General features: G+C 34.7%; 3 protein-coding genes across 4 annotated transcripts; 2 read left to right on the top strand and 1 right to left on the bottom strand.

Annotated features, from left to right (window-relative positions):
* The first annotated feature begins 4,416 nt into the window (after positions 1-4,416).
* On the top strand, positions 4,417-8,246 carry LOC142532152 (ultraviolet-B receptor UVR8-like). Its single transcript, XM_075638406.1, has 7 exons — positions 4,417-4,622; positions 5,459-5,495; positions 5,597-5,889; positions 5,981-6,330; positions 6,408-6,809; positions 7,186-7,573; positions 7,809-8,246. The coding sequence occupies exons 3-7, from the start codon at positions 5,668-5,670 to the stop codon at positions 8,049-8,051; spliced, it is 1,605 nt and encodes a 534-aa protein (XP_075494521.1). The 5' UTR covers positions 4,417-4,622; positions 5,459-5,495; positions 5,597-5,667; the 3' UTR covers positions 8,052-8,246.
* Positions 8,247-10,906: 2,660 nt separating this feature from the next.
* On the top strand, positions 10,907-13,098 carry LOC142532153 (putative pectate lyase 5). Its single transcript, XM_075638407.1, has 4 exons — positions 10,907-11,037; positions 11,200-11,937; positions 12,062-12,200; positions 12,284-13,098. The coding sequence occupies exons 1-4, from the start codon at positions 10,937-10,939 to the stop codon at positions 12,503-12,505; spliced, it is 1,200 nt and encodes a 399-aa protein (XP_075494522.1). The 5' UTR covers positions 10,907-10,936; the 3' UTR covers positions 12,506-13,098.
* Positions 13,099-15,135: 2,037 nt separating this feature from the next.
* Positions 15,136-19,337, bottom strand: LOC142532910 (T-complex protein 1 subunit epsilon). 2 transcript variants are annotated; one of them, XR_012816636.1, is made up of 10 exons: positions 19,030-19,337; positions 17,987-18,305; positions 16,933-17,281; positions 16,551-16,683; positions 16,407-16,459; positions 16,186-16,288; positions 15,845-16,011; positions 15,645-15,758; positions 15,266-15,518; positions 15,136-15,184 (listed from the first exon to the last, which is right to left on the bottom strand). XR_012816636.1 is itself a non-coding variant. In XM_075639457.1 (9 exons), the coding sequence occupies exons 1-9, from the start codon at positions 19,226-19,228 to the stop codon at positions 15,348-15,350; spliced, it is 1,608 nt and encodes a 535-aa protein (XP_075495572.1). In that variant the 5' UTR covers positions 19,229-19,337; the 3' UTR covers positions 15,136-15,347. The 2 variants fall into 2 exon arrangements, 1 of the variants encoding a protein (XP_075495572.1); XM_075639457.1 differs by having other exon boundaries at positions 15,136-15,518.
* Positions 19,338-21,643: the final 2,306 nt, after the last annotated feature.

Raw genomic sequence — 21,643 nt, 5'->3', positions numbered from 1 at the left:
TCAGAGTTTTTTTTTTTTTTAAATTTCTTCCCAAATTTATCAGATAGGCAAGAGTTTACCAAAATAGGTGACTGTCAACACGTTGCATCAAATATATACGCAACCAAGAGCAATCCACAATGAGTGTTAAATGGGTGTTATATTGTGAGTGGGCGTTTTGAGAGAGAAAGGGGGGCGTTCATAGTGTTTGAACGCCCCTCTGTTTGCTTATTTTTTAAAAAAAATTTGACATTGAGCGACGGTTTTTTCAAAAACCGTCGCTATTTACGACGGATTTTCAGAAACCGTCGCTGAACGCGGGCCCCACACACGTGATGATGTTTTCTTATCTAATGTCATTTAATGTATTGGTTTAAATTTCAAATTTTCATTTTTTAAAAATAAATTCGGATATTAAAATAAATTAAAAATAATGTGCATCACCAACTTCGTTCCGACTTAGTTGAACATATTTGGTCACAATACAACAACAATATTTGAATTAGTATTTTGCATATTCTCTTAAGTTTAATTTATTTTCTTTTATTTTTATGCAATTATTATTTATTATTATATGTTGTATCGTTTTATTTTAGGTTTATAATAAATTTTTAATTTTAAATAAATGACGTTCATAAAATTAAATTATTTTACGTACTAAATATATAAAAACATATTATTATTAATATAAATTAATAATAATTTAAATTTCTTAAAAAATTTGAAATTGAATTTATTTAATTTAAAGTAAGAATAAGATGAATGAGTGGACAGTGAGACCTACAAATAATGAGTGTGAATGTTAAAATGAACTGTGGGAGAATAGATGTGTTAATGTAATGTGTATGTGGCATGTGGACCCTACGATTTTTGATGAGGTGATGGATGTTATAACAATAACGAATGCGAGTGCCCTAATAATTTGACATATCATATTATAATATATAATTGTGGTAGAGGGTGAATGGAAGTATGTTTCCAGTTTGGAGGAATGGAAAAGATTATTCATTTCGGATCAAAACATAAAATATTTTAAAGTTATACTTAATTTAATAATATAAAAGCAAGGCACCAATAATGAAGGGTGAAAATGACCAACCCACCTTGCCCGTACACAATGCAGAACCACCGACTCCTCTGACCATAAAATATTAGCAAGTCTAAGAGTAGGGAGATATTGGATAATGGACATGCAACATCCCATATTATTTGCTCTTGATTTGCTTATTTAATTAGATTATCTTGTAAATTAACATAATAAAATTCGGTGTCTACCAATAATTTGTTAACGGTTGGTGTTAGTTCATATAATAAAGATATCTATACCTCTTAAAAAACATATCGGGTTAAGAAGATACACTTATTTGGAGAGTGTTTCTCACAATGCATGGATTCAAACCGACGGAACGAGATCCAAGAAACTGCAAATAAAACTATTACTTTTCTAAGGGTTTAAGGTCCTTTCGAGATTAGTTGTCTCTAGGCATAAATTCGATATAATCCATTATATCTTGATTTAATTGTGTAGATCACACCCTCATTTGGTAAGCATCAATCATTAGGTCACATCTCTTGATCATGCTCGATCTGTACATCCATTTTGAATTAGAGATCCAGACCCCATCTCACATCCTTGGGATGCAACCATAGAGCTAACAATCCATATTTCATTCTCATTTTTCTAGATCAATCTTGCTAAATTGATCGTCATTTACATTTATTATTGATTATGCTATAAACTTAAGATATTATATCATCCCATCTGCTGCCTAATTGTTGTCTCACCCAAAGTCCTTATTGGATAAATCTAATTAATTGATCAATTATGTAATGCTTGGTGATGAGATCAATGGTTGTTGTTGCTAATGAAACCTTAAAACTGACAGGATAACAAGAGTAAAAGTTGACGCTGGCATTGAATATTATGCCTTTAAAAAGAATTTGTTCCGTTCTGGAACTTTGGTGGTTAACAATCTTCTCATAATATAAAATTTATCTAGTGATAACGAGTATAAACTCTCTTTCTTTGAAGGAAATGTAGACAGATGAATGCATAATGTATTCAGAAAAAATTCAAAAAAAGTATGTCTTGGAACGACCTTTGATCATCCATTTAATGTTTTTAATATTCAAGGACAAGCCTAAACTGCACACAATGGGGATGGCGTCCTCCGCCCTAGCCCAATTGTCTTTGTTAAACAAATCTTCTGACATATAAAAAAATATTTTTTTATATTAAAAATTATTAATTTTTAATAAAAATATTGACGAAGTCAACAATATTCGTGAGATCGTTTTAGGAGACTCAGTATGATTCTATCTTATCATTTTAAGGTTAGGATAAAATGAGAGAAAATAATTCATATAGATTTATATTTATATAATACATACATACATATATATATATATATATATTTCTGTAAGGAAAACAGAAAAGAAAAGGAATTAATGAACTGATAAGGAGTTGCATGTGATTATGCTAGCTAACAAAACAAAAAAAAAAAAGGAAACTATTGATATGCAGTAAAATAACAATTTCACCCTTGGACTTGGGAGCTTGAACCACATTTATCCAGGGCTGCTTATGTCACTAATAATTAATTAATGGGTTCTTGGAATTTGGTTGCTTCAATAAATCCAACTTGGCATAATATCTGGTTAGATGCATTTCCCTCATTTATCACCACATGAAATTTACCTTCGGATTTGGATTCCAATCCATGGTCAAAGTTAAAACTTAAAAACTATTTAAATTTACCATTACTCAGAGGATTCTAAAAGACATGCAGGATGAAATTATCTGCTAAAGTTGATTTTTAAAATCGTGTTATATTTTGCTCAAACAAATTTTATTTATTCGAATTATTTAAAAGTAAACAGATTAAGTATAAAAATACAATAAAAAATTCGATTCATTTTTTTTTTAAAAAAAAGATTATTATTTTAATCGCTTATCGGAATTACATGTCTTTAATAAGCCATTTGGTGAATATATAAATTATATGTTTGTTATTATTATTTTTGCGTACGATAGGCGGGTGATCGTGTGAATTTATAAAATTTTAAGTGTACCAAAAAACATTTAAAGGCATTTTTAGCATCAAATATTGTATTTGAATTTCTACGTTATTATGTTTTACATCTTTTTGAAAATATGAGTATCTTGAGAGAAATATTTTGAAGAAAAAAATTATATATTTTATAGATCAAAATTAACCACTCTAATGATTTTAATTAATTAAAAGATATCATAAAAATATATTTTTAATAAATTTGTGGTTTATTCATAATTACCGTACCTTAATAAAATATACATTTATTTAATCTATATCATATCAATCTTAACATAAAAAAATATTATATAACAAATATTGCCAAGAGACACAAGTGATAAATGATAATTACATAACATAGATCTATTGATTGCCTAATAGCATTTGATAACATATGAAAAAATAAATTTTCCATATTTTAAATAAGCTGCTCAAATCTTACAAAATCTTTTCAAAAATAAGATCATGACATCTTTTTTTTAAATTATTTTAAAAAAAATAAAATTAATATAGTACTTATCCTTATATCCTAAATTATTTTCTAATCTAATTTCACAATTTTTAAATTTTTATCATTTGATTGTTTCTATACTTTCTCGATTTTCCTTTTCCAAATACTTTACGATCTTGTTCTAAAAGTTTAGAAAATATTCAACGTAAGATTTGCCAAATAATTATTAAATTCGATGTAAAATCACAAGTTTTTTTTTTTTTTTTAAAAACAACCCTCTTTAAAATTAAGTGGTATGTTTTTTCTTAGAGAAAATCACAATAGTTACTTTTAAATGCATATTAGGTAAATTCCAAGCCAACAAAATAGACTCGTCTCAATAATATTGCTTGTATGTAATATATTGTATTTATAAAGTTAGATGGGACATTTTTATGGGTCAATTTTATGATATGGATCTTAAATACAACTCAACAAATATGAAAATATTATTTTTTATAGTAAAAATATTATTATTTTTCACAATGATGAATCAGATCAATTTATCCAACACGTGAAACCGACTCCCAAAATGCTAACTCAAAAGAAAAAAAGTAGATATCTTGTGAGACGATCTCACAAATCTTTATCCGTGAGACGGGTCAATTCTATCGATATTTACAATAAAAAATAATACTCTTCGTATTAAAAAGTAATATTTTTTATGGATGACCTAAATAAGATATATGTTTCACAAAATAAGATTTGTGAAATCATCTCACACAAGTTTTTGTCAAAAAAAATGACCAATTTTCACACAGAAACACGTGTATCCGAGAAGACACAGAAGCCACAAGCAAAATAAGCTGACACCTAATTTTTTCCTGTTCCTTGTGAATTACATTCCATCCGAAAAGAGAAAATAAAGGCTTATATAACATCATATTTTCACTCGCATACCATCTTTTCTCAGCAAAACTCTTTTATTTCTCTCTCAACAGAGATTTCTTCAGAGTTCAAAGAAAACATCCCATCAAGATAACAATTTTTTTAACCTGTTAATCATATCATCGTCTGAAGATATCACCGCAAAAATCGGTTTATCGGATGGATACCCAGTTCAAGATTCTTCCTTTTGATGGAATTGCAACTGTTTATTGGTGATTTTTTCAACTGATGTCACATGGGTTTTGAGGGATCATTGGCCCTTTTGCATGTGAACAAAGTTTCTGAGTTTTGTTTCTTGACCTGTTTATGTATCGGATGTACAGCAATATGCTCTGTTAATTGCAGTTCTGTAAATTGTCACTTGATCTTTAGTGTTGAATGAAGAATCGGACTTGTTTTTATTGATCATCTGAAGATCCTTTTGACATGTGGATTGTTAAAGATTATGACTTTTTTATGGTCAATTTGTGTGTGGACATGGTTGATTGTGGTGATCACTCTTGTTGAATTATTATCCGATCATTGTTTATGTTTTCAATTCACCATCTAAATTCCGGTATTGCGAACCTTTGGGCTTTTCTTGATGATGAATGTTCATGATTTTTACCTTTTTCGGTTTTGATCATTCCCTTTTTTTTTTTTTTTTTTTTGGAATATGCTATATGGAACTTTTGGTGTGCTTCAAGGCACAGTATTCTTTATTTACAGCAGACGTATAATCTGCAAGTAACCTTTCTTGTGAAGATGCAATTGCTAAGTGTTTGATTGCAAGATACTCTTTGCTTTGATTGTAAGATATAATTTCTTCGATTCTGTGGATGGGCTTGCGACTTTAAGATTATGTCATTTTGATTGGTCCACGACATATTTGCTTGCTTGGTGAACCTACATTAGTTCTTTAACAACATTTTGTACTGCTGAAGAACACTGAGTAACAATGTTGATGTGTGAATTTACTTGCAATGATCTGGACTTGTTTGCACAATGTAATTTCGTATTGTTCAATCCAGGTATGTTTTTTTTATGATTTTTGTTGTTTTACTCGCAGGTTTTGATGTGAATTCTCTGATCAACTCATAACTCAAGTATGTTTCACTCCATCAGAATAAATGTTGGTTTTAGGTGAATTGAGCTTGAATTTGGATAATGTGACATAACGGTGAAGGATATATGAAAATCTATGCAGGTGCATTTCGTTATTCGGTGAATTCTATTTTCATTTCCCCTAGTAGGGCACTGCAGGAGTAAGTGGTGCCCATGGACGCCTCTACCGGTGGAACCTCAAGTGTTCAATACCACAACATTGCAGAGCAAACAATTGCTTCACTTTCTCCGCCTCATGTAACATATCAGAGGCAACAACGCCATTGTTACGGAAATGCGAGCCCTGGGGATTTTCCATTGTCTGCCAACCCTTCCATTGTTCTTCATGTCCTTACCGGCTGTAATTTAGATGCCCAAGATCTTGCGAAACTTGAGGCAAGTGTGTTTTGACTAGATATTCTTATAAGCCACTCGCATTTGGCATTCGAATTGATGATGCTTCTGATTATCATGCTGCTTTTTGCAGGTAACATGTTCCTTCTTTAGGCAGCCAGCACACTTTTCCCCCGACCATGAGCTCTCCTTATCAGAGCTTGCAGCTCTTGACATGTGCCAGAAGAGAGCTATTTTTAAACCTATGACATTAGGACAGCGTCAAGATTTGAAACAAAGATTCGGTGGATCTTGGAAACTAGTCTTGAGATACTTGCTGGCTGGAGAATCATGTTATAGGAGGGAGAAGTCACAAGCAATAGCTGGTCCTGGTCACAGCATTGTCGTGACTTCTAAAGGAGCCGTCTATTCATTTGGTTCAAATATCTCAGGACAACTAGGACATGGAACCACAAATGAGGATGCAAAACCTCACCTAATTAGGTTCCTAATTTACCGTTATTGAAGTTGATATCTGTAACATAGAATATAATAATGTAAGTGTTCCTTTTGTGATGCAGATCCTTGCAAGGCATCCGTATCATTCATGCGGCAGCAGGGGCTGGTCGTACAATGCTAATTAGTGACATGGGACGGGTCTATGCCTCCGGAAAAGATTCATTTGGGGAAGCAGAATATGGGGCTCAAGGAAATAGTTTAGTAACTACTCCCAAACTGGTCGAATCTCTGAAAGACATATTTGTCGTGCAAGCTGCTATTGGAAATTTCTTTACTGCCGTGTTATCTAGAGAAGGCAGGGTCTATACATTTTCTTGGGGAAATGAAAACAAACTTGGCCATCTAACAGAGCCGAGTGACGTGGAACCCCGCCCGTTGTTGGGGGCGCTTGAAAATATACCAGTGGTTCAAATTGCAGCCGGATACTGCTACCTTCTTGCTTTGGCTTGTCAACCCTCTGGCATGTTAGTCCCTCATTTTGTTGTTATAAAATTTTGGGGTGGAGTAAAATATAAATTTATAGAAAAATTACTTGTAAGCTTTCAAACTTTTTATTTTTTGAAGCGACCGGCCTCCCCTTGCCCTGGTTGGATCTGCCCCGGTTAATATTGTACGTGTAATTGTTTCAAGGAAAGAATATAGATAATCCTGGATAGGTTTCGTCATTGCTATTTGAAACTCTCGGCGCGTGCTTTTAAAAATTATTAGTCTATTGCAGGCGAGGATCGAGGATCACATAAATATCACAATTTTTTTCCTAATAATTTACTCATTTTCTCTTTGGTTTCTATTGTAATTGACTTCTCTGATATGGCTTACACTTCTTGGTTGACATATCAGGTCAGTGTACTCCGTGGGTTGTGGATTGGGTGGGAAACTCGGACACGGCTCTAAAACTGACGAGAAACAGCCGAGATTAATTGAACAGTTCCAAAATTTGAATCTTCAGCCTACAGTAGTTGCAGCCGGTGCCTGGCATGCTGCAGTGGTCGGAAAGGATGGAAGAGTTTGCACGTGGGGTTGGGGACGATATGGTTGCTTGGGCCATGGGAATGAAGATTGTGAATCGGTTCCTAAAGTAGTCGAAGCACTAAGTAATGTCAAAGCAGTTCATGTCGCCACTGGTGATTATACGACCTTTGTTGTCTCAGATAGTGGCGACGTTTATTCCTTTGGATGTGGAGAATCGTCCAGTCTCGGACATAATACTGTGGCTCCTGATGAGCAGGTTCTTTTCTAAACTTCCAATTGATTTGTTGTGATCAAACTGCAGGATAACGATAGACTAAGACACTCTCTCTATACATTTATGTATATATATTATGAATGTAATATTTTACAGTCCATTTTTAATTAGACTTCACAAACTCTGTTACAATGAGATTTATGTTTAGCCAAATCCAGTTGCGAGGAAACCTCAATATATACTATGCTAACAAGTGAAGATTTTGTTCTGAACGCAGGGAAACCAGCATTCAAACATCTTGAGCCCGGAATTCGTCTCCTCGCTAAAACGTGTGAACGAAAGGGTTGTACAGATAAGCCTCACAAATTCCGTATACTGGAATGCTCATACTTTTGCACTCACGGAATCTGACAAACTATATGCCTTTGGCTCGGGTGACAAAGGACAACTGGGTGTCGAGCTTGTTGCAAACCAAACCGAGAGGTCGAACCCAGAGATGGTCGATATCGATCTCACTTAAGGACTCGTCCCTGGTGCTTATTGAACATCTGTGTTTTATTTATCATTATTATTATTCATGTGGATACCATCACACATTGATGCACTTTCTGTCTATATTTCTATGTCTATTTTATGCAAATAGAAACAAATGATTGTGAAGAAGGTAGGAAGGACTCAGGAGCTGCAGAATCATTAACATGTTGGAAATTCTTTAGCTCTTTGCCTCAGCCAGTGAATATTTTTTTAAAAAAAAAACATCTGTCAAGGTTGTTTTATGATTTTTTTTTTTTATATTGATGAAATTTTAAGTTATGCGAAACATTTGAACAGGCAAATTCATTTCCCCCCTTCATCGGTTCTTGACCCTGATATCTACAAATCTTGGGTTTATATTGATAAACAAAGAGTCGTAGTGAAATCCATCTTAGACAAAAAAAAAATATTACTTTGAATATTATTGAAACAAGAACTTGATTGTATAAAGATGATGCGATTTTGTGAACCGGTTCAACACCGGTAGAATGATTTGTGAACGATGTCTGGACCGGAACCGTGACTGTTCCCGTCGCCGATCAGTCCGATTCTGAAAAAACTGCAAAGACTACATTTATTTTTTCGCTTATTAGCGAAAAAAGGTGTTGAACAAATTACTAATTCTGAGAACTTAGCATGGTATCTTTTTAATTCCGAGCACAAGTTTAGTCATAAAGTGTTAGAAAAAATTTGACTGAATTGGTCCTCCTGTCAATTTATGGACTAGAAGCAACTATAAAGAGTAATGTACAAGTCACGTACCAAAAGCCCGAATTAGAATGTTTATTTTCAGTCGAATTTTGGCCTCCTTCCAGAAGTAAGGCACGAAATTCACTAACATCAGGTATTTCAATTTGAGTATTTTTTTATGTGTGACTGATAAATGATTGTTTACTTTTAACCATTAAATTGAAGGAATGACCGATTTGAAGGATTTTAACAAATATCTCTCTTGAAACTAACTTGTGAACTCAAGTTTATGCTTTGACTTAGAATATTAACAATAGTTTAAATTGACGACAAAGTTCTTCGTTTGATACCTAAAATCACTCAATTGATGGTCTTTGTTTCTCTTGATTAAATAACTCTCTTTTTTTCCCCCCCTTTAAACAGCAATCGAACAAACAATGAAGAGTGTTTGTTGTAGGACAAAAACTGTGTGAGACGGATCTCTTATTTGGGTCATTCATGAAAAATTATTATTTAGTCTCAAAGAGACTTACTCTTGTTGTAGATGGTTATCCTAAATCATAATATTATTTCTGTTAATTCGAATATAATATCAGTGGCTAAGATTTGTCTTGAAATGAGAACATTTGGTGGGCCTCGAGAATAGAGAACTGGCCACATTGCTCCCCGGCCCAATTAAAAAGTTCACGTCATCAATTTGAGCATACATTCAATATATATATATATATATATATATATATATATAGTGGACAGGTTCATCAGTAGCCATTCCCAAAACCACGTGGGATTTATTTTCCTCCCCTCGCCCCTTCTGTAAGTGGCGGACCTACGAATCCTTATTTAGGGGCAAAGATTAAAACTCAGAAAATATTTTATTCTTATGTTAAAAGTATGGAATTCAAACCGAACTCGAATCAAAATTACTTAGTTTGCAAGTCATTTGCGAGCTTTTTGTTTTTTTCTACTATTTATGTTAGAACAATAGTTCGAATACTTCGAGTAAACTCGAATTTCTGCTTTAATTCGAGTAATTTTTTTAATATTCGATGCGACTTGATTTGTTTACACTCTCCTATTATTATAGATAATTTCATATCCATGTTAACTATTTAGATTATTTTTATTAACAACAATTTCAAAATGAGCCCAATTAATAATGAGTAGGTCTCTTGTGAGACGGTCTCACGAATCTTTATCTGTGAGACGGGTCAACCTTATCCGATATTCACAATAAAAGTAATATTTTTTCATGGATGACCCAAATAAGAGATCCGTCTCACAAATACGATCCGTAACACCGTCTCACACAAGTTTTTGTCTTAATACATACTATGATAGTGATAATCATTTCAGATTTTAACTCCACTCGATGTTGTAGTAGTTTACAATTCATGGTTTAAATCTTATTCGAATCAAAACTATTTATTGTTACTCTATTCAAATATTTAATAGGAATCCTTTATTATCATATAGAATTTGATTTAATCCCAGTCTAGCTAGAGTGAATCAAATGAATTTCACATGCCACATTTACTTAAAATGTTGCTAGTTACCTAAAAAAATGTTGGCACATGGATGTCTTAAATGAATAAGTTGAAAATTTCAAATTGTTCTCTAAATGCACAAGCACAAAATTGATTTTTGTGCGACTTTTTGAGCAGTGAAATGACAAGATGAATTTAATTTAATTTAATAAAAAAATACTAATTTATTGATAAAGTAGAAGATATCATTCTTGAAATATTTGAACTTTAAAATAAATAATTATCAAACGTTATTTTAAATAGGTACGTCATAATTCTTGCTAAAAAATACATCAAAGTTGTTAGTGAATTTGTTATTTGAGTTAAAATCATGTGTTCGATTCTGTAAAGTTAGATGCAATTATCGATGGGAAGATTGTTAGAGAACAATAATTGATCCGTCCAAAAAAACATCTAAATATGGCAAATTATATATCTTCATAAAAGGGAATTTACACAAGAATTTAATTGATAACTCGATTTATTATATTTGTATGTACTGAATCATATCCACATGGAAAGATGGAAAATTTCAAATGATACAGAGAAAGTAGGGCCTTTATTAAATTCTTCAAATCTATATTCACTCCCTATATATAAATCCTACCTACACATAGGCTTCCTTATTTTCCAAATTTCCCACCATTTTTCACCAAACATGAAAATCCCACTTTTCTTTATTATATTATTATTGAATGCAGCTTCCATATTATCTTCACCAGTTCAAGATCCTGAAATAGTTGTCCAAGAAGTCAATGAGTATGGCCCAAACACATTCTTGAATTCTCGAATTTAGTTGAACATGATGATTTAAGATATTTTAACTTTGGCTTGCTTATGTTTGTTTGTTTGTTTTTTTTTTTCCAGATTTTCTGGGATAATGACATGAATTTATTGTAACGAAGTGTGTGCATTTTGCAGGAAAATCAATATATCAAGAAGGAACTTGGGATTTCTCTCATGCAGCACGGGTAACCCGATGGACGACTGCTGGCGTTGTGATCCCGACTGGGAAAAGCACCGACAGCGTCTCGCGGACTGCGCCATCGGGTTCGGAAAACACTCTATTGGTGGCAGAGATGGCAAGATTTACGTAGTCACGGACTCGGGGGATAATGCAGTGAATCCAAAACCAGGAACTTTACGCTATGGTGTCATCCAAAACGAGCCATTGTGGATCATTTTCGCCCGTGACATGGTGATCAAACTCAAGCAAGAACTCATGTTAAACTCATTCAAAACCATTGATGGAAGGGGCGCTAGTGTGCACATAGCTGGAGGACCATGCATTACCATACAATTTGTAACAAACATCATCATACATGGATTGAATATACATGATTGCAAGCGAGGGGGGAATGCGTATGTGAGGGATTCACCGGAGCATTATGGATATAGGACCGTGTCCGATGGAGATGGTGTGTCGATATTCGGGGGGAGCCATGTTTGGGTCGACCATTGCTCGTTGTCTAATTGTCGAGATGGCCTGATCGATGCCATCCACGGCTCCACGGCTATCACGTTGTCGAATAATTACTTGACTCATCATGATAAGGTCATGCTTTTGGGGCATAGTGATAGTTATACACAAGATAAGAACATGCAAGTAACCATTGCCTTCAACCACTTCGGAGAAGGGCTCGTGCAGAGGATGCCAAGGTATATAACAGGGCGATTTTCTGTTTATATATAGTTGTGAGACATGTATTTCTTAAACAATCATAGGCTGTCGAAAATTTTGGTTCGGGCCTAAAGTTTAGGATTGTGTTGCCATGTTTTGCAGATGCAGGCATGGGTATTTTCATGTGGTGAATAATGACTATACACATTGGGAAATGTATGCAATTGGTGGCAGTGCAGATCCTACAATAAACAGCCAAGGCAATAGATTTCTTGCACCAGACAGTGTGGAAAATAAAGAGGTAACAATTTTAAAAAAGTCGCCCTTCACCTAAAATTCCTGAGTCGGCACTGCTTAAAAACGGCCTAAAATTTAAATTTTCAGGTGACCAAACACGAGGATGCACCCGAAAGCAAATGGAAGCACTGGAATTGGAGATCAGAAGGAGACCTTATGCTAAATGGTGCATTCTTCATTCAATCTGGTGCTGGTGCCTCGTCTAATTACGCCAAAGCGTCTAGCTTGAGTGCCAGACCATCGTCCTTGGTGAGCTCGATGACCGACGGAGCCGGGGCACTCAGCTGCAAGAAAGGCAAACGATGCTAGCCGCCTTCAGTCCTGTGTCCGGAAGAAAGCCCCTTAAAACAAATGGGAATTCAGAATTTGGCCTATTAATTGAATTTCAAAGATGTATCAGTTTCGGTTACTTAACTACCGATTGTGAAAACCTCAGCCTGTCCCCTTCAAAATGACAAACATTTAAGAAAGTATATAATATCTTGTGTAAATGTAAGCCCAAAGTCTAAACAAGGACTGGCGAGTTGATCATGGGGCTTTATCAATGAAATATTTCATTATGAGAAATCAAGTTCTTTGTGTTCCGGATTCCAATTTAATATTTTTTTCCAATATTGACGTAACAACTCTCAAATCATCTGTGGATAACTCAAACCATATCTTGGTTTTTGTCACGCAGAAAAATCTTGGCACTTATCGAGGTTTAGTCTTAGCTACACCATGTCTATCAGTATTTGCCAAATCAAAACGCTATCGTAACGTCGTGAGACCTGATCCGACTGCAATCGCAAAACCAACAGTACAAGACCCAGAAAATGTTAAATTTAATCGAATTTAAAAGGTTTCATTGGTCCGCTAATCATGCATCTGACTCATATAGTTTCCATGTTAAAAACTCTGAGACAATGGCAGAACCAAAAATTTATTACGTAAAGAACTAAACTAAAAGTTACAAATCCCTGAAACATCACATCTTTCTCCGTACTGTTGTGAACTATATGGTTCCAATCTCGCATAAAATTATTATTCAAGAAATTATTAGTCAAAGGAACAGTTTTTGACACACAAGGGGGTCTCCCTCACATGGAGAATGAGTGGTCAATAATCAACTGAACAAAAGGCAAAAGCTAAAAAGCACTTGGGCCACATCACAACTTCAGAAGGACCATGTTAAAATTTGTGGATTGAATTCCCATCAATCAGTAACTGCACATTTGACAAAATTTCCATGAAACTTCAATGTACCTCAGATCTGGTTCTCAGAACTAGAGAAAGTTAAAAGCCATATTGTCTTTACTCCTCAACTAGTCCCTTAATCTAACACAGTACTCCTCAACTATCCCTTAATCTAACACAGTGCCATGTAATTCTCTCTTAACATGTAAACAGGGTGGACTCACTATTCTTATGTTCCATCCCTGATTACCGGCATGCGTTTAATCATAAGACATGAGACAAATATCCGATCAATGTATGAGTTATCGGAAGGATGTTTACGAGTTGGAAGGGATCCAAGGAGCCATAAATGTAAACCACCTACCCTTTATTTATGACAACATGGAGGTGGCACAGGCACAGGGTTTGCCCACCTAGCCATTAATAGGATATCAAGATACAAGAATTCGAGCCTCCCTTGACATTTACTGTAAGTAAAGTAATAATATATACATGTGATTGATGTGTCAGCGTGCGCAGACCGTAGTATATGAGATGAATAAAGTGATCCGATACATTATAGCATATAAGTTGTCTCCATTTAACAGTAGGATCAAGAGCAATCCAAGCTTCGTATGAATGGAATATCCCCCTCCCAATGACCTTTTAAACACGAATCCATAATACATTGTCCCATTTCAGGAAAAGATCAATATATTTTTTATTATTCCTTGATTTTTCATGCAAAAGACAGTCGCATACTCGTATTTGTTTAGGTTTACTTGGATCGATGGATTTTAAAGCCTATAATTTCAAATTTCTTGATTTGCTAGAAGAACAAAATTGAAGTAGATTTCAAATATACTACACATCAAATTATACAGTTTTAACGGTAATTGTGAAGAATTTACAAGATAATTATCATTTAAAATTCATCCACCAAATCATTCTTTAAATCAAATACAATAATTCAAGCAGTGTTTTTAGAATCAGACCAGCTGGAAAAATCCAAATCCCTTTTCTTGGACAAACTGGTCGAACCATTTCATCCTTTTTAAAAAATTTTGAATATATTTTTAAATTTTTATTTTGATTATATATATATATGATTATTTGAATTTTTAATTTTGCTAAAAATATTATTTTAGTAGTATTAAATTTTATTTGATTTTAAACTTCGATAAATATATTTTTTTATTTATATACACATTTAATATTTTTTCAATTTCAAATATATTATCCAAGTGCTAACTTAATGTTGTCGGGCTTTAAATTTTGTTATCTATACCTTTTTGCGACACGAGCTTGATTGTATGAATCAGTGTACGGCTTGAATTTCGTAAGCTATAAAATTTGCTAATCCTTTCAGCCTTGCAATGCAATCGCGGAAATTTTAATATTCACCAGTTCTCTAGCAAAGAACCAGTGACCTAAGGTGGCAATTCATCTTATTTTGGTAAATTTTAAACTGAAAAGTTTATTTGACAGATTTATGGTGTTTTTTAAATGGTGTAAAGTGCAGATTTTCCGATTCTAAATGAGATATAGTTTTACTAAAAACTGGATAATAATATTTGACAAAAAAAAATTGAGAATATCTTCCTACGCAAACACGGTAGACAGAAAACGACAGCCTCCAAGCATGTAGTGGACAGATCCATCGAGTCTGAATTGGTACCACCGATACCTTGAATATAAAGTTGTCCTAAAAAACACGAAGCACAGTGAAGGTTGTCGCTCAAAATAATGTGCTATAACATGCATCATCATGTAGCATATTTAGGGAAAAGAAACTTGAGAATTTCATAACAATCTTGAGGCAGATTCTCCAGACTGGCACAAAACGATCCATCTAACTTCAGTAAAATTCAACACAAGAGCGACTGAATAATGAATGTAATGGTAAATACTAACCATTCAGGAAACACTGGTATACCAGTGATGACCAACCATACAGACAGCAAAATTGTGGCATTAAGTACCTTGACAAATAAAATCAATAATCAGACGGCGAGATGACATCATCAATTTTTAGGATCATCTTGACAACTTGAGTGGCTAGGAGAATCTGCTGTTGTTTTCCGATGAGAGTCTCAAATACGTTTTGTTCTAGCATATCGTTGGTGCCAACATCATTGCAATCGATGCCACAATAGTCGTTGTTCTCCTGCGGGAAGTACTTCATAAATTACTTTGCACGCAAATGACTCATTGACTAATTTGGGTACGGGGGTGCTCAGTCACCACGTACAAAAGAAAAGGAAAAACCCCAATAGGGGATGGTCAACATTACCTTGATTTGCTGAGATTTGACAGCCGATAATGTTTCTATAGGCTGTAGACCACTGTTTTCTGCCAGTGCCATGGGGACAGCATCTAATGCATCTGCAAATGCTCTTATGGCATACTGGAGAACCCAACGTGTAAAATTTCAGCTTAAACGATGAAAGTAACGTGAAACAAAAAGACTTAATGCTAACTTCTACAACTCACCTGCTCAACTCCGGGGTATTTGTCAGCAGCAGCTTCCACGGCAATTGAACAAGAAATCTCAGCAGATCCACCACCATACACAATGGAATTGTTACGAATCAGATTCCGTGCAACACACAATGCATCATGAATACTGCGTTTTGTTTCCTCTATCATCATCTTATTACCTAATACAGCATAAAGAAAAAATATATCATCTCGATTTCTGAACTAATACTGACTAAAAGTAGCTAAACTAAATAAAGGTGAAAAACAATAACTTACACAACAGTATTGACATAAAAGATATAGAGCAGATAGCAAAAAAGAAAGAATCAATAAAAGAGGAAAAAACAACCCACCACCACGGATAAATATGGTTACAGCCCTAGAATTTGCGCAGTGCTCAATGTAGATCATCCGATCTTTGGTGGTGCCAAACGCTTTTTCTCGGACCAAACCAGCCTGCCATGATAATCAATTGGAAGATAAGTATAGAGAAATGAGATGCAATAGCTTGCAAACCGAGGACCTTACAGGTGTTGTCAAAATAAAGAATAAAGAGACAGGTAGAAGCAATTACTGTGCCTAGTTTCTCTGGTGTCAATTCCTGAAACCTTGGCACAATTCTCCCACCTGCGCCAAAGTCAAGAAACGTTGGCAATTATGAATCACAATATGACAAAAATCAACTTCGAACTAGAAGAACAGCAAAACTGAAACAAACCTGTTGCTATGGCAATTAATTCTAACTCTACACCACCAACCCATCTGACAGCAGGTAAATTTCTGTTCATTAATAAGTGGTTTGCCTCATCATCGAAACCCCATTGGCAAATGACCAAGGTAGCTCCAACATCCTGCAATCAAGTGAGTTCCATCAAGGTAGGTCATGCTTTATTTTCACTTACTCAGTCCAACAAAATAAAAAGGAAAGGAGGGAGGGAGGGGATAATCAGGTAGTGTGTCCCCAGTCCTTATCCAAAATGCAGGACAACATTCTCTTTATATACAAACATAGAGAAATCCCATACATTAGCTACTTCCAATGACCTCAACTCCACATATTCATCAAACAATCCCAAATTAACCGAACATAGTCAGGTTACCTTGCATTTTTGAACCATATCATCAAAATATTTTTGCTCTTGATGACGTAATGTTTGGAATTTTTCCACACTGTCAATATCAACCTTATGCTTAGTCTTTGGCTTAGGAGGCTCAAAGGGGCACGTCAAAATGGCAATTTTTGCATCTTCAATTTGTTTTGGCATCTGAGGGTGACTCATATCTTTGTCCACAATGATCCCATAAACTAATTCAGTGTCCTCCAACTTTCCACCAACTTTTCCCTCCACTTTGATCAAGTCTAGATTGACATCCTTCCTCTCTAAATCAGCAACAGCGAGAACTGCTTTAACAGCAATCTCTGCCAAGCTACGCTTGCACCTATTCACACTGCAAAGCAAAGTTGGAAATGATACAACATAAATAATGCAGAAGCATTAGATACTTGCACCATAGCTACACCAGAAAATAATAATAAATCGAGGGTTAAATTTCAAATACTCTACACCAACCCCACCACCCGCTTCCCAAAATCCCATAAAATGTCAAGTAAAAGCACAAACTAAAAGAAACAAAAACAATATACACAAAAATTATGAATTTAATCATCTAAAAGGTTGCAATGGCGAAAAATTGTTGATACTAAAATTAACTTTCTCTTGACAATGTTATCGCACGCTTGAGATTTCAAAAGAACTTGAAGTATACAAAAATCAAAGAAAATTCAGAAAAATGTGAAAAACGACAATAGGGATCAAAGTGAAACACTTGAGTAAATTGTAAGATACACCATGGCTCATAGATACCAGTAGTTAATTACTAGAATGAACGTGAACGGACATAAAATACATCTAGGAACTCAAAACAATCTTAGCTTCATGATTGATACTAACATCAAGTATGATAAGTAAAACTTCCTGTCATACAGAGCTGTATCAAAAAGTTTGGAATATACGGACAAATAAACACCTGGAAAGCACGGATAACGTGAGATTGGAAGATAATGAAGCATCGAAACACCAAGAACTCTGTAAGACATACTCATAAAGAAGTATGATCCGCATTCCGAGATTTGGTATAACAAATGGCACTTACATCTTGGAGGATAAAGTTGTCATACAAGTTTGAACAAGAGGTTCTACATGTGTCGCACTGAATTCAAATTTATGGGCAATATGCTCCAAATGTTCAAAAGCAATCCTTGAAGCCATTTCATATCCTTCTGCAATTCGTATAGGATGTATTCCACGCTCCAATAGTTTCTCAGCTTGTTCTAGAAGGGCACCAGCCATGACCACAACTCCAGTTGTTCCGTCACCAATCTCGTAGTCTTGACTTCGTGACAATTCAACCATCAGCTTAGCAATTTGATTATCAACGTCCATCTGCTCCAAGATTGTCGCACCGTCATTTGCTACATCATACAGTAAAAAAAATTGAGCACTTTTTATCCAAAAATTCTCAGTTTACATCACATGTTCAAAAACTAAATCATGGAAGAATTTCAATTTTAGATTTTTCCTAATCGTAATAAGAGTGACTGGCATTCTTGTTCCCTTTCTACATCTCCATTTAATATGGAAGGAGACGCCCATTCAGTAATTCCAAAGTATCGCGTAAAACATTTAGATGTAGCATGTTTCTAGTTATAACACGGCAAAAACACCAATCCAAGTGCACTATCAAAAACTGAGATTGCTATTGTGGTATAAATAAGATTAGTACTTTAATCAATTTTCCTAGCACATGGAAAATATAGAGTACTCCAAGGGCCCTCAAATGCACAGTACAATCGAAAAAACTCCCCTTAAACCCTAATTATAAAATACCACACTCTGATTTAACAAATATCGATAAATTAAGCAAATAACGTTGCACATATATTCACAGTCGCACATATGACGCCTAAACCAATTCCCAGATCAATTTTTTTCGCGTTAAAAACACTCAAATGACATAACAGTTCATCACTGAGCTCCACTAACCAGCACAACAGGAATACAGAAAAAAACAGTACGGACTATAAACTCAAACTTTGCCAGTAACCAGAAGGAAATCTACTAAAAAAATCGACAAGCCGTTACCACCAAACATGGACATAATATCGCCAAATATCAACACAAGAACAGCACACTTACTGATAGTGACGTCACCATCGGGACTCTGGAGCATCTTATCCATGCCTTTGGGTCCGAGCGAGGTTCGTAGTATCCGAGCTACCGCTTTACCGGAGGCAATGTTCGATTTCTGCGCATCGATGCCTCGCAACCTGGTCTTCTGATCCTGCTCCCTCAGTATGATGAACGGCCGGCCAAATTCATCGAACGCCAACGCCATATTCGGGCCGGATCTTTGAATTTGGAAATGAAAGTGTGGAGGGAGCAAGTGAACTCACGAAAGAAATCTGCCCTAGTGAGTGGCACTATTGTAATTTCCTAAGTAGGTGTAGGTTCTCTCCGGTTTCAAGGTTCAAGTTTTATCCAATTTGAGACAAAATTGCTTGTTAGGGAATTCAATGTGCCTAAAAGTGTGTTGTTGAATCAATAGTGAACTTGGGGTTGCTTTGAGTCTAAAATGGATGGATTTATCAAGCTTTGTGAGGATTATTGAACGAGGAAAAAAATTATAGTAAAAATTTAAAATGTTTTCTATGAAGGTTCGTATTAATTTCGGTTAATCTTTAAAAACTTGGAGCTTGAGATCCATGCTTTGACGCACTTCGAGCTTTTTAGAACATGATATTGAGTATATAGTTCTACTTCTTTGATTAATTCTTTATAACCCCGAAATTAATTGTTAGTTTCTTGTTTCTATCCTGTTATAATCCTTCTAAACATTTTCAAATTTCTCATAAACAAAACTTTATATACATATTGTCATCCCAAAAAATCCAACATGTTAAAAAGTAATATTTTTTCCATCAATTAATTGTTCTATATTTTTTTAAAATGACAATTGTTTAGCTATAAATGAAACGTCAATTACTCGTTTTTTTAAAATATATTAAAAAAATTTCCACTTAAGCACTCGGCCGAAAAGTATAAATAAACATATTTTTAAAGTACTTTGCACCATTTAAAATAAACCAATCAACATATTATTTGAAAACCCAAAAGAATTTAAAATAAACCAACCAACCTATTATTTGAAAATCCAAAAGAACTTAATTCAAAACGTAAAATCATAACCGTCAACCAAAACCTAAAACTATCATTTTCAAAATAAAGCATAAACTATTAAACTCTCTCAAAATCACTCAAGACATCATAAGTCATAAAATCGTTAAAGTAAACTTAAATCATAAACGTAATTTTTTTCCGCAGAAAACTAGCGACGGTCCTTCGGGTTATGTGCACTATCAGTCCAGCTAGTTCAACCATTAATTCCTCCATCAATATCATGCTCACCTGCATTGATCACACCTAGTGAGTCTAGGTGACTCAACAAACCTTAATAATGATAGCAAGTAATACATATACATCCACAAGTAACAGTGAAAATATGTTTAGGAAAATAACTTTTCATAAACATAAACTTAAACATTTTTCCTTTCATCATATCATATTTCCTTTCATCATGTACGTATATGTTTTTGTTTTTATTGAATTCAGATCCTCAATTGTGACTTTCGTATTAGCTGTAGGTCGATCGATTCATCTACGTATTACCACAGTACCGGGAGCGGAGACATTAGCGACACTCTCACTCGTCAACTGAGCATTGGCCTTACATATCATTGTATGCTTATCTTCGTATCATCGTATTAATGACAATCAATTCATCCTGCTTCAACCTTTCATATTTCCATTACTTATAGAAAATTCATGCATATAAATCATTTTTCTTTTAAACCAAGCATGCAACATGTCTTTTAGGATTAACATTTCATCATAAAATTCCATAAATATTTTAAATAAACATTTTAACATGCATTGCAGCATTCATGGTACATCTAGGACGTATAACATTTTTCAAGTGTAAAATAATTGTTTTGCTCCTGAAACCCTAACTTTCCAATTTATCCTCAGACCTCAAACGACGGCCCAAATCCATCAAAACTTAACATGACACCTTAAAATATACCCATAAATATTTCTTAGACGTAACTTAAGCTTCTCGACTAATTTCTCAATTCGTTTTTACAACTTAGACGTACATCTCGATTTTAACCCAAATCGACTCATAACATAACCAAACCTTACCAAACTTGAACCATAGCTTATTAACACCTAACCATGTCATATGCATCCCAAATCATGTCATTTAGAACCCATAGAAAAGCTTAAACAACTACTGAAATCTTCTGCACAAAAACTCTTCACCTTAACTTTAACATCCCACGAATTCCTTCAAATCTAGCCATTAACCATCAGGTCCAGACCCTAGTCGACCTAACTAGACCTTGGCTAACCCTCCTGGGACCTTGACCGAGTCTAGTTAGACCCTTCCTAGACCAGCTCTACAGCCCATGCAAGCACAGCCCTAAACTCGCTCTCTACTAACCATCATGCACCTCATTTTCATGTTTCCGCCCTAGCCTTCACATTAGCCTTCACATTAGCCTTCCCAAAACCTATCTAGGACCCTAACTCAACCCCCTTAGGAGCCCTGGGGGTGCCTTAACAGCATCATATAGCCGTGCCCTTCTAGAACTCCAATTCGAAAACCCTAGTTCCTTAAAACCCAAATTTTCGTACAATATTTTTGCCCTATCTGTACATCCCTTAAACATGCACCTAAGGACCCTTAAAC

The sequence above is a fragment of the Primulina tabacum genome, chromosome 18, assembly GCF_025594145.1.
Source record: "Primulina tabacum isolate GXHZ01 chromosome 18, ASM2559414v2, whole genome shotgun sequence".
In the NCBI taxonomy this organism is placed as follows: Eukaryota; Viridiplantae; Streptophyta; class Magnoliopsida; order Lamiales; family Gesneriaceae; genus Primulina; species Primulina tabacum.
Note: the sequence above shows the minus strand (reverse complement) of the source record. Positions and strands in the feature narration are given on the sequence as shown.

Coding starts and splice junctions, on each gene's coding strand:
- LOC142532152 (XM_075638406.1), top strand. CDS start 5,668: ATGGACGCCTCTACCGGTGGAACCTCAAGTGTTCAATACCACAACATT. Junction 5,890..5,980: donor AAGATCTTGCGAAACTTGAG/GCAAGTGTGTTT, acceptor TGCTTTTTGCAG/GTAACATGTTCCTTCTTTAG. Junction 6,331..6,407: donor GCAAAACCTCACCTAATTAG/GTTCCTAATTTA, acceptor TTTGTGATGCAG/ATCCTTGCAAGGCATCCGTA.
- LOC142532153 (XM_075638407.1), top strand. CDS start 10,937: ATGAAAATCCCACTTTTCTTTATTATATTATTATTGAATGCAGCTTCC. Junction 11,038..11,199: donor GTTGTCCAAGAAGTCAATGA/GTATGGCCCAAA, acceptor TGCATTTTGCAG/GAAAATCAATATATCAAGAA. Junction 12,201..12,283: donor ACAGTGTGGAAAATAAAGAG/GTAACAATTTTA, acceptor TTAAATTTTCAG/GTGACCAAACACGAGGATGC.
- LOC142532910 (XM_075639457.1), bottom strand. CDS start 19,228: ATGGCGTTGGCGTTCGATGAATTTGGCCGGCCGTTCATCATACTGAGG. Junction 16,684..16,932: donor ATATGGTTCAAAAATGCAAG/GTAACCTGACTA, acceptor ACTTGATTGCAG/GATGTTGGAGCTACCTTGGT. Junction 15,519..15,644: donor TCAAATCTCAGCAAATCAAG/GTAATGTTGACC, acceptor TACTTCCCGCAG/GAGAACAACGACTATTGTGG.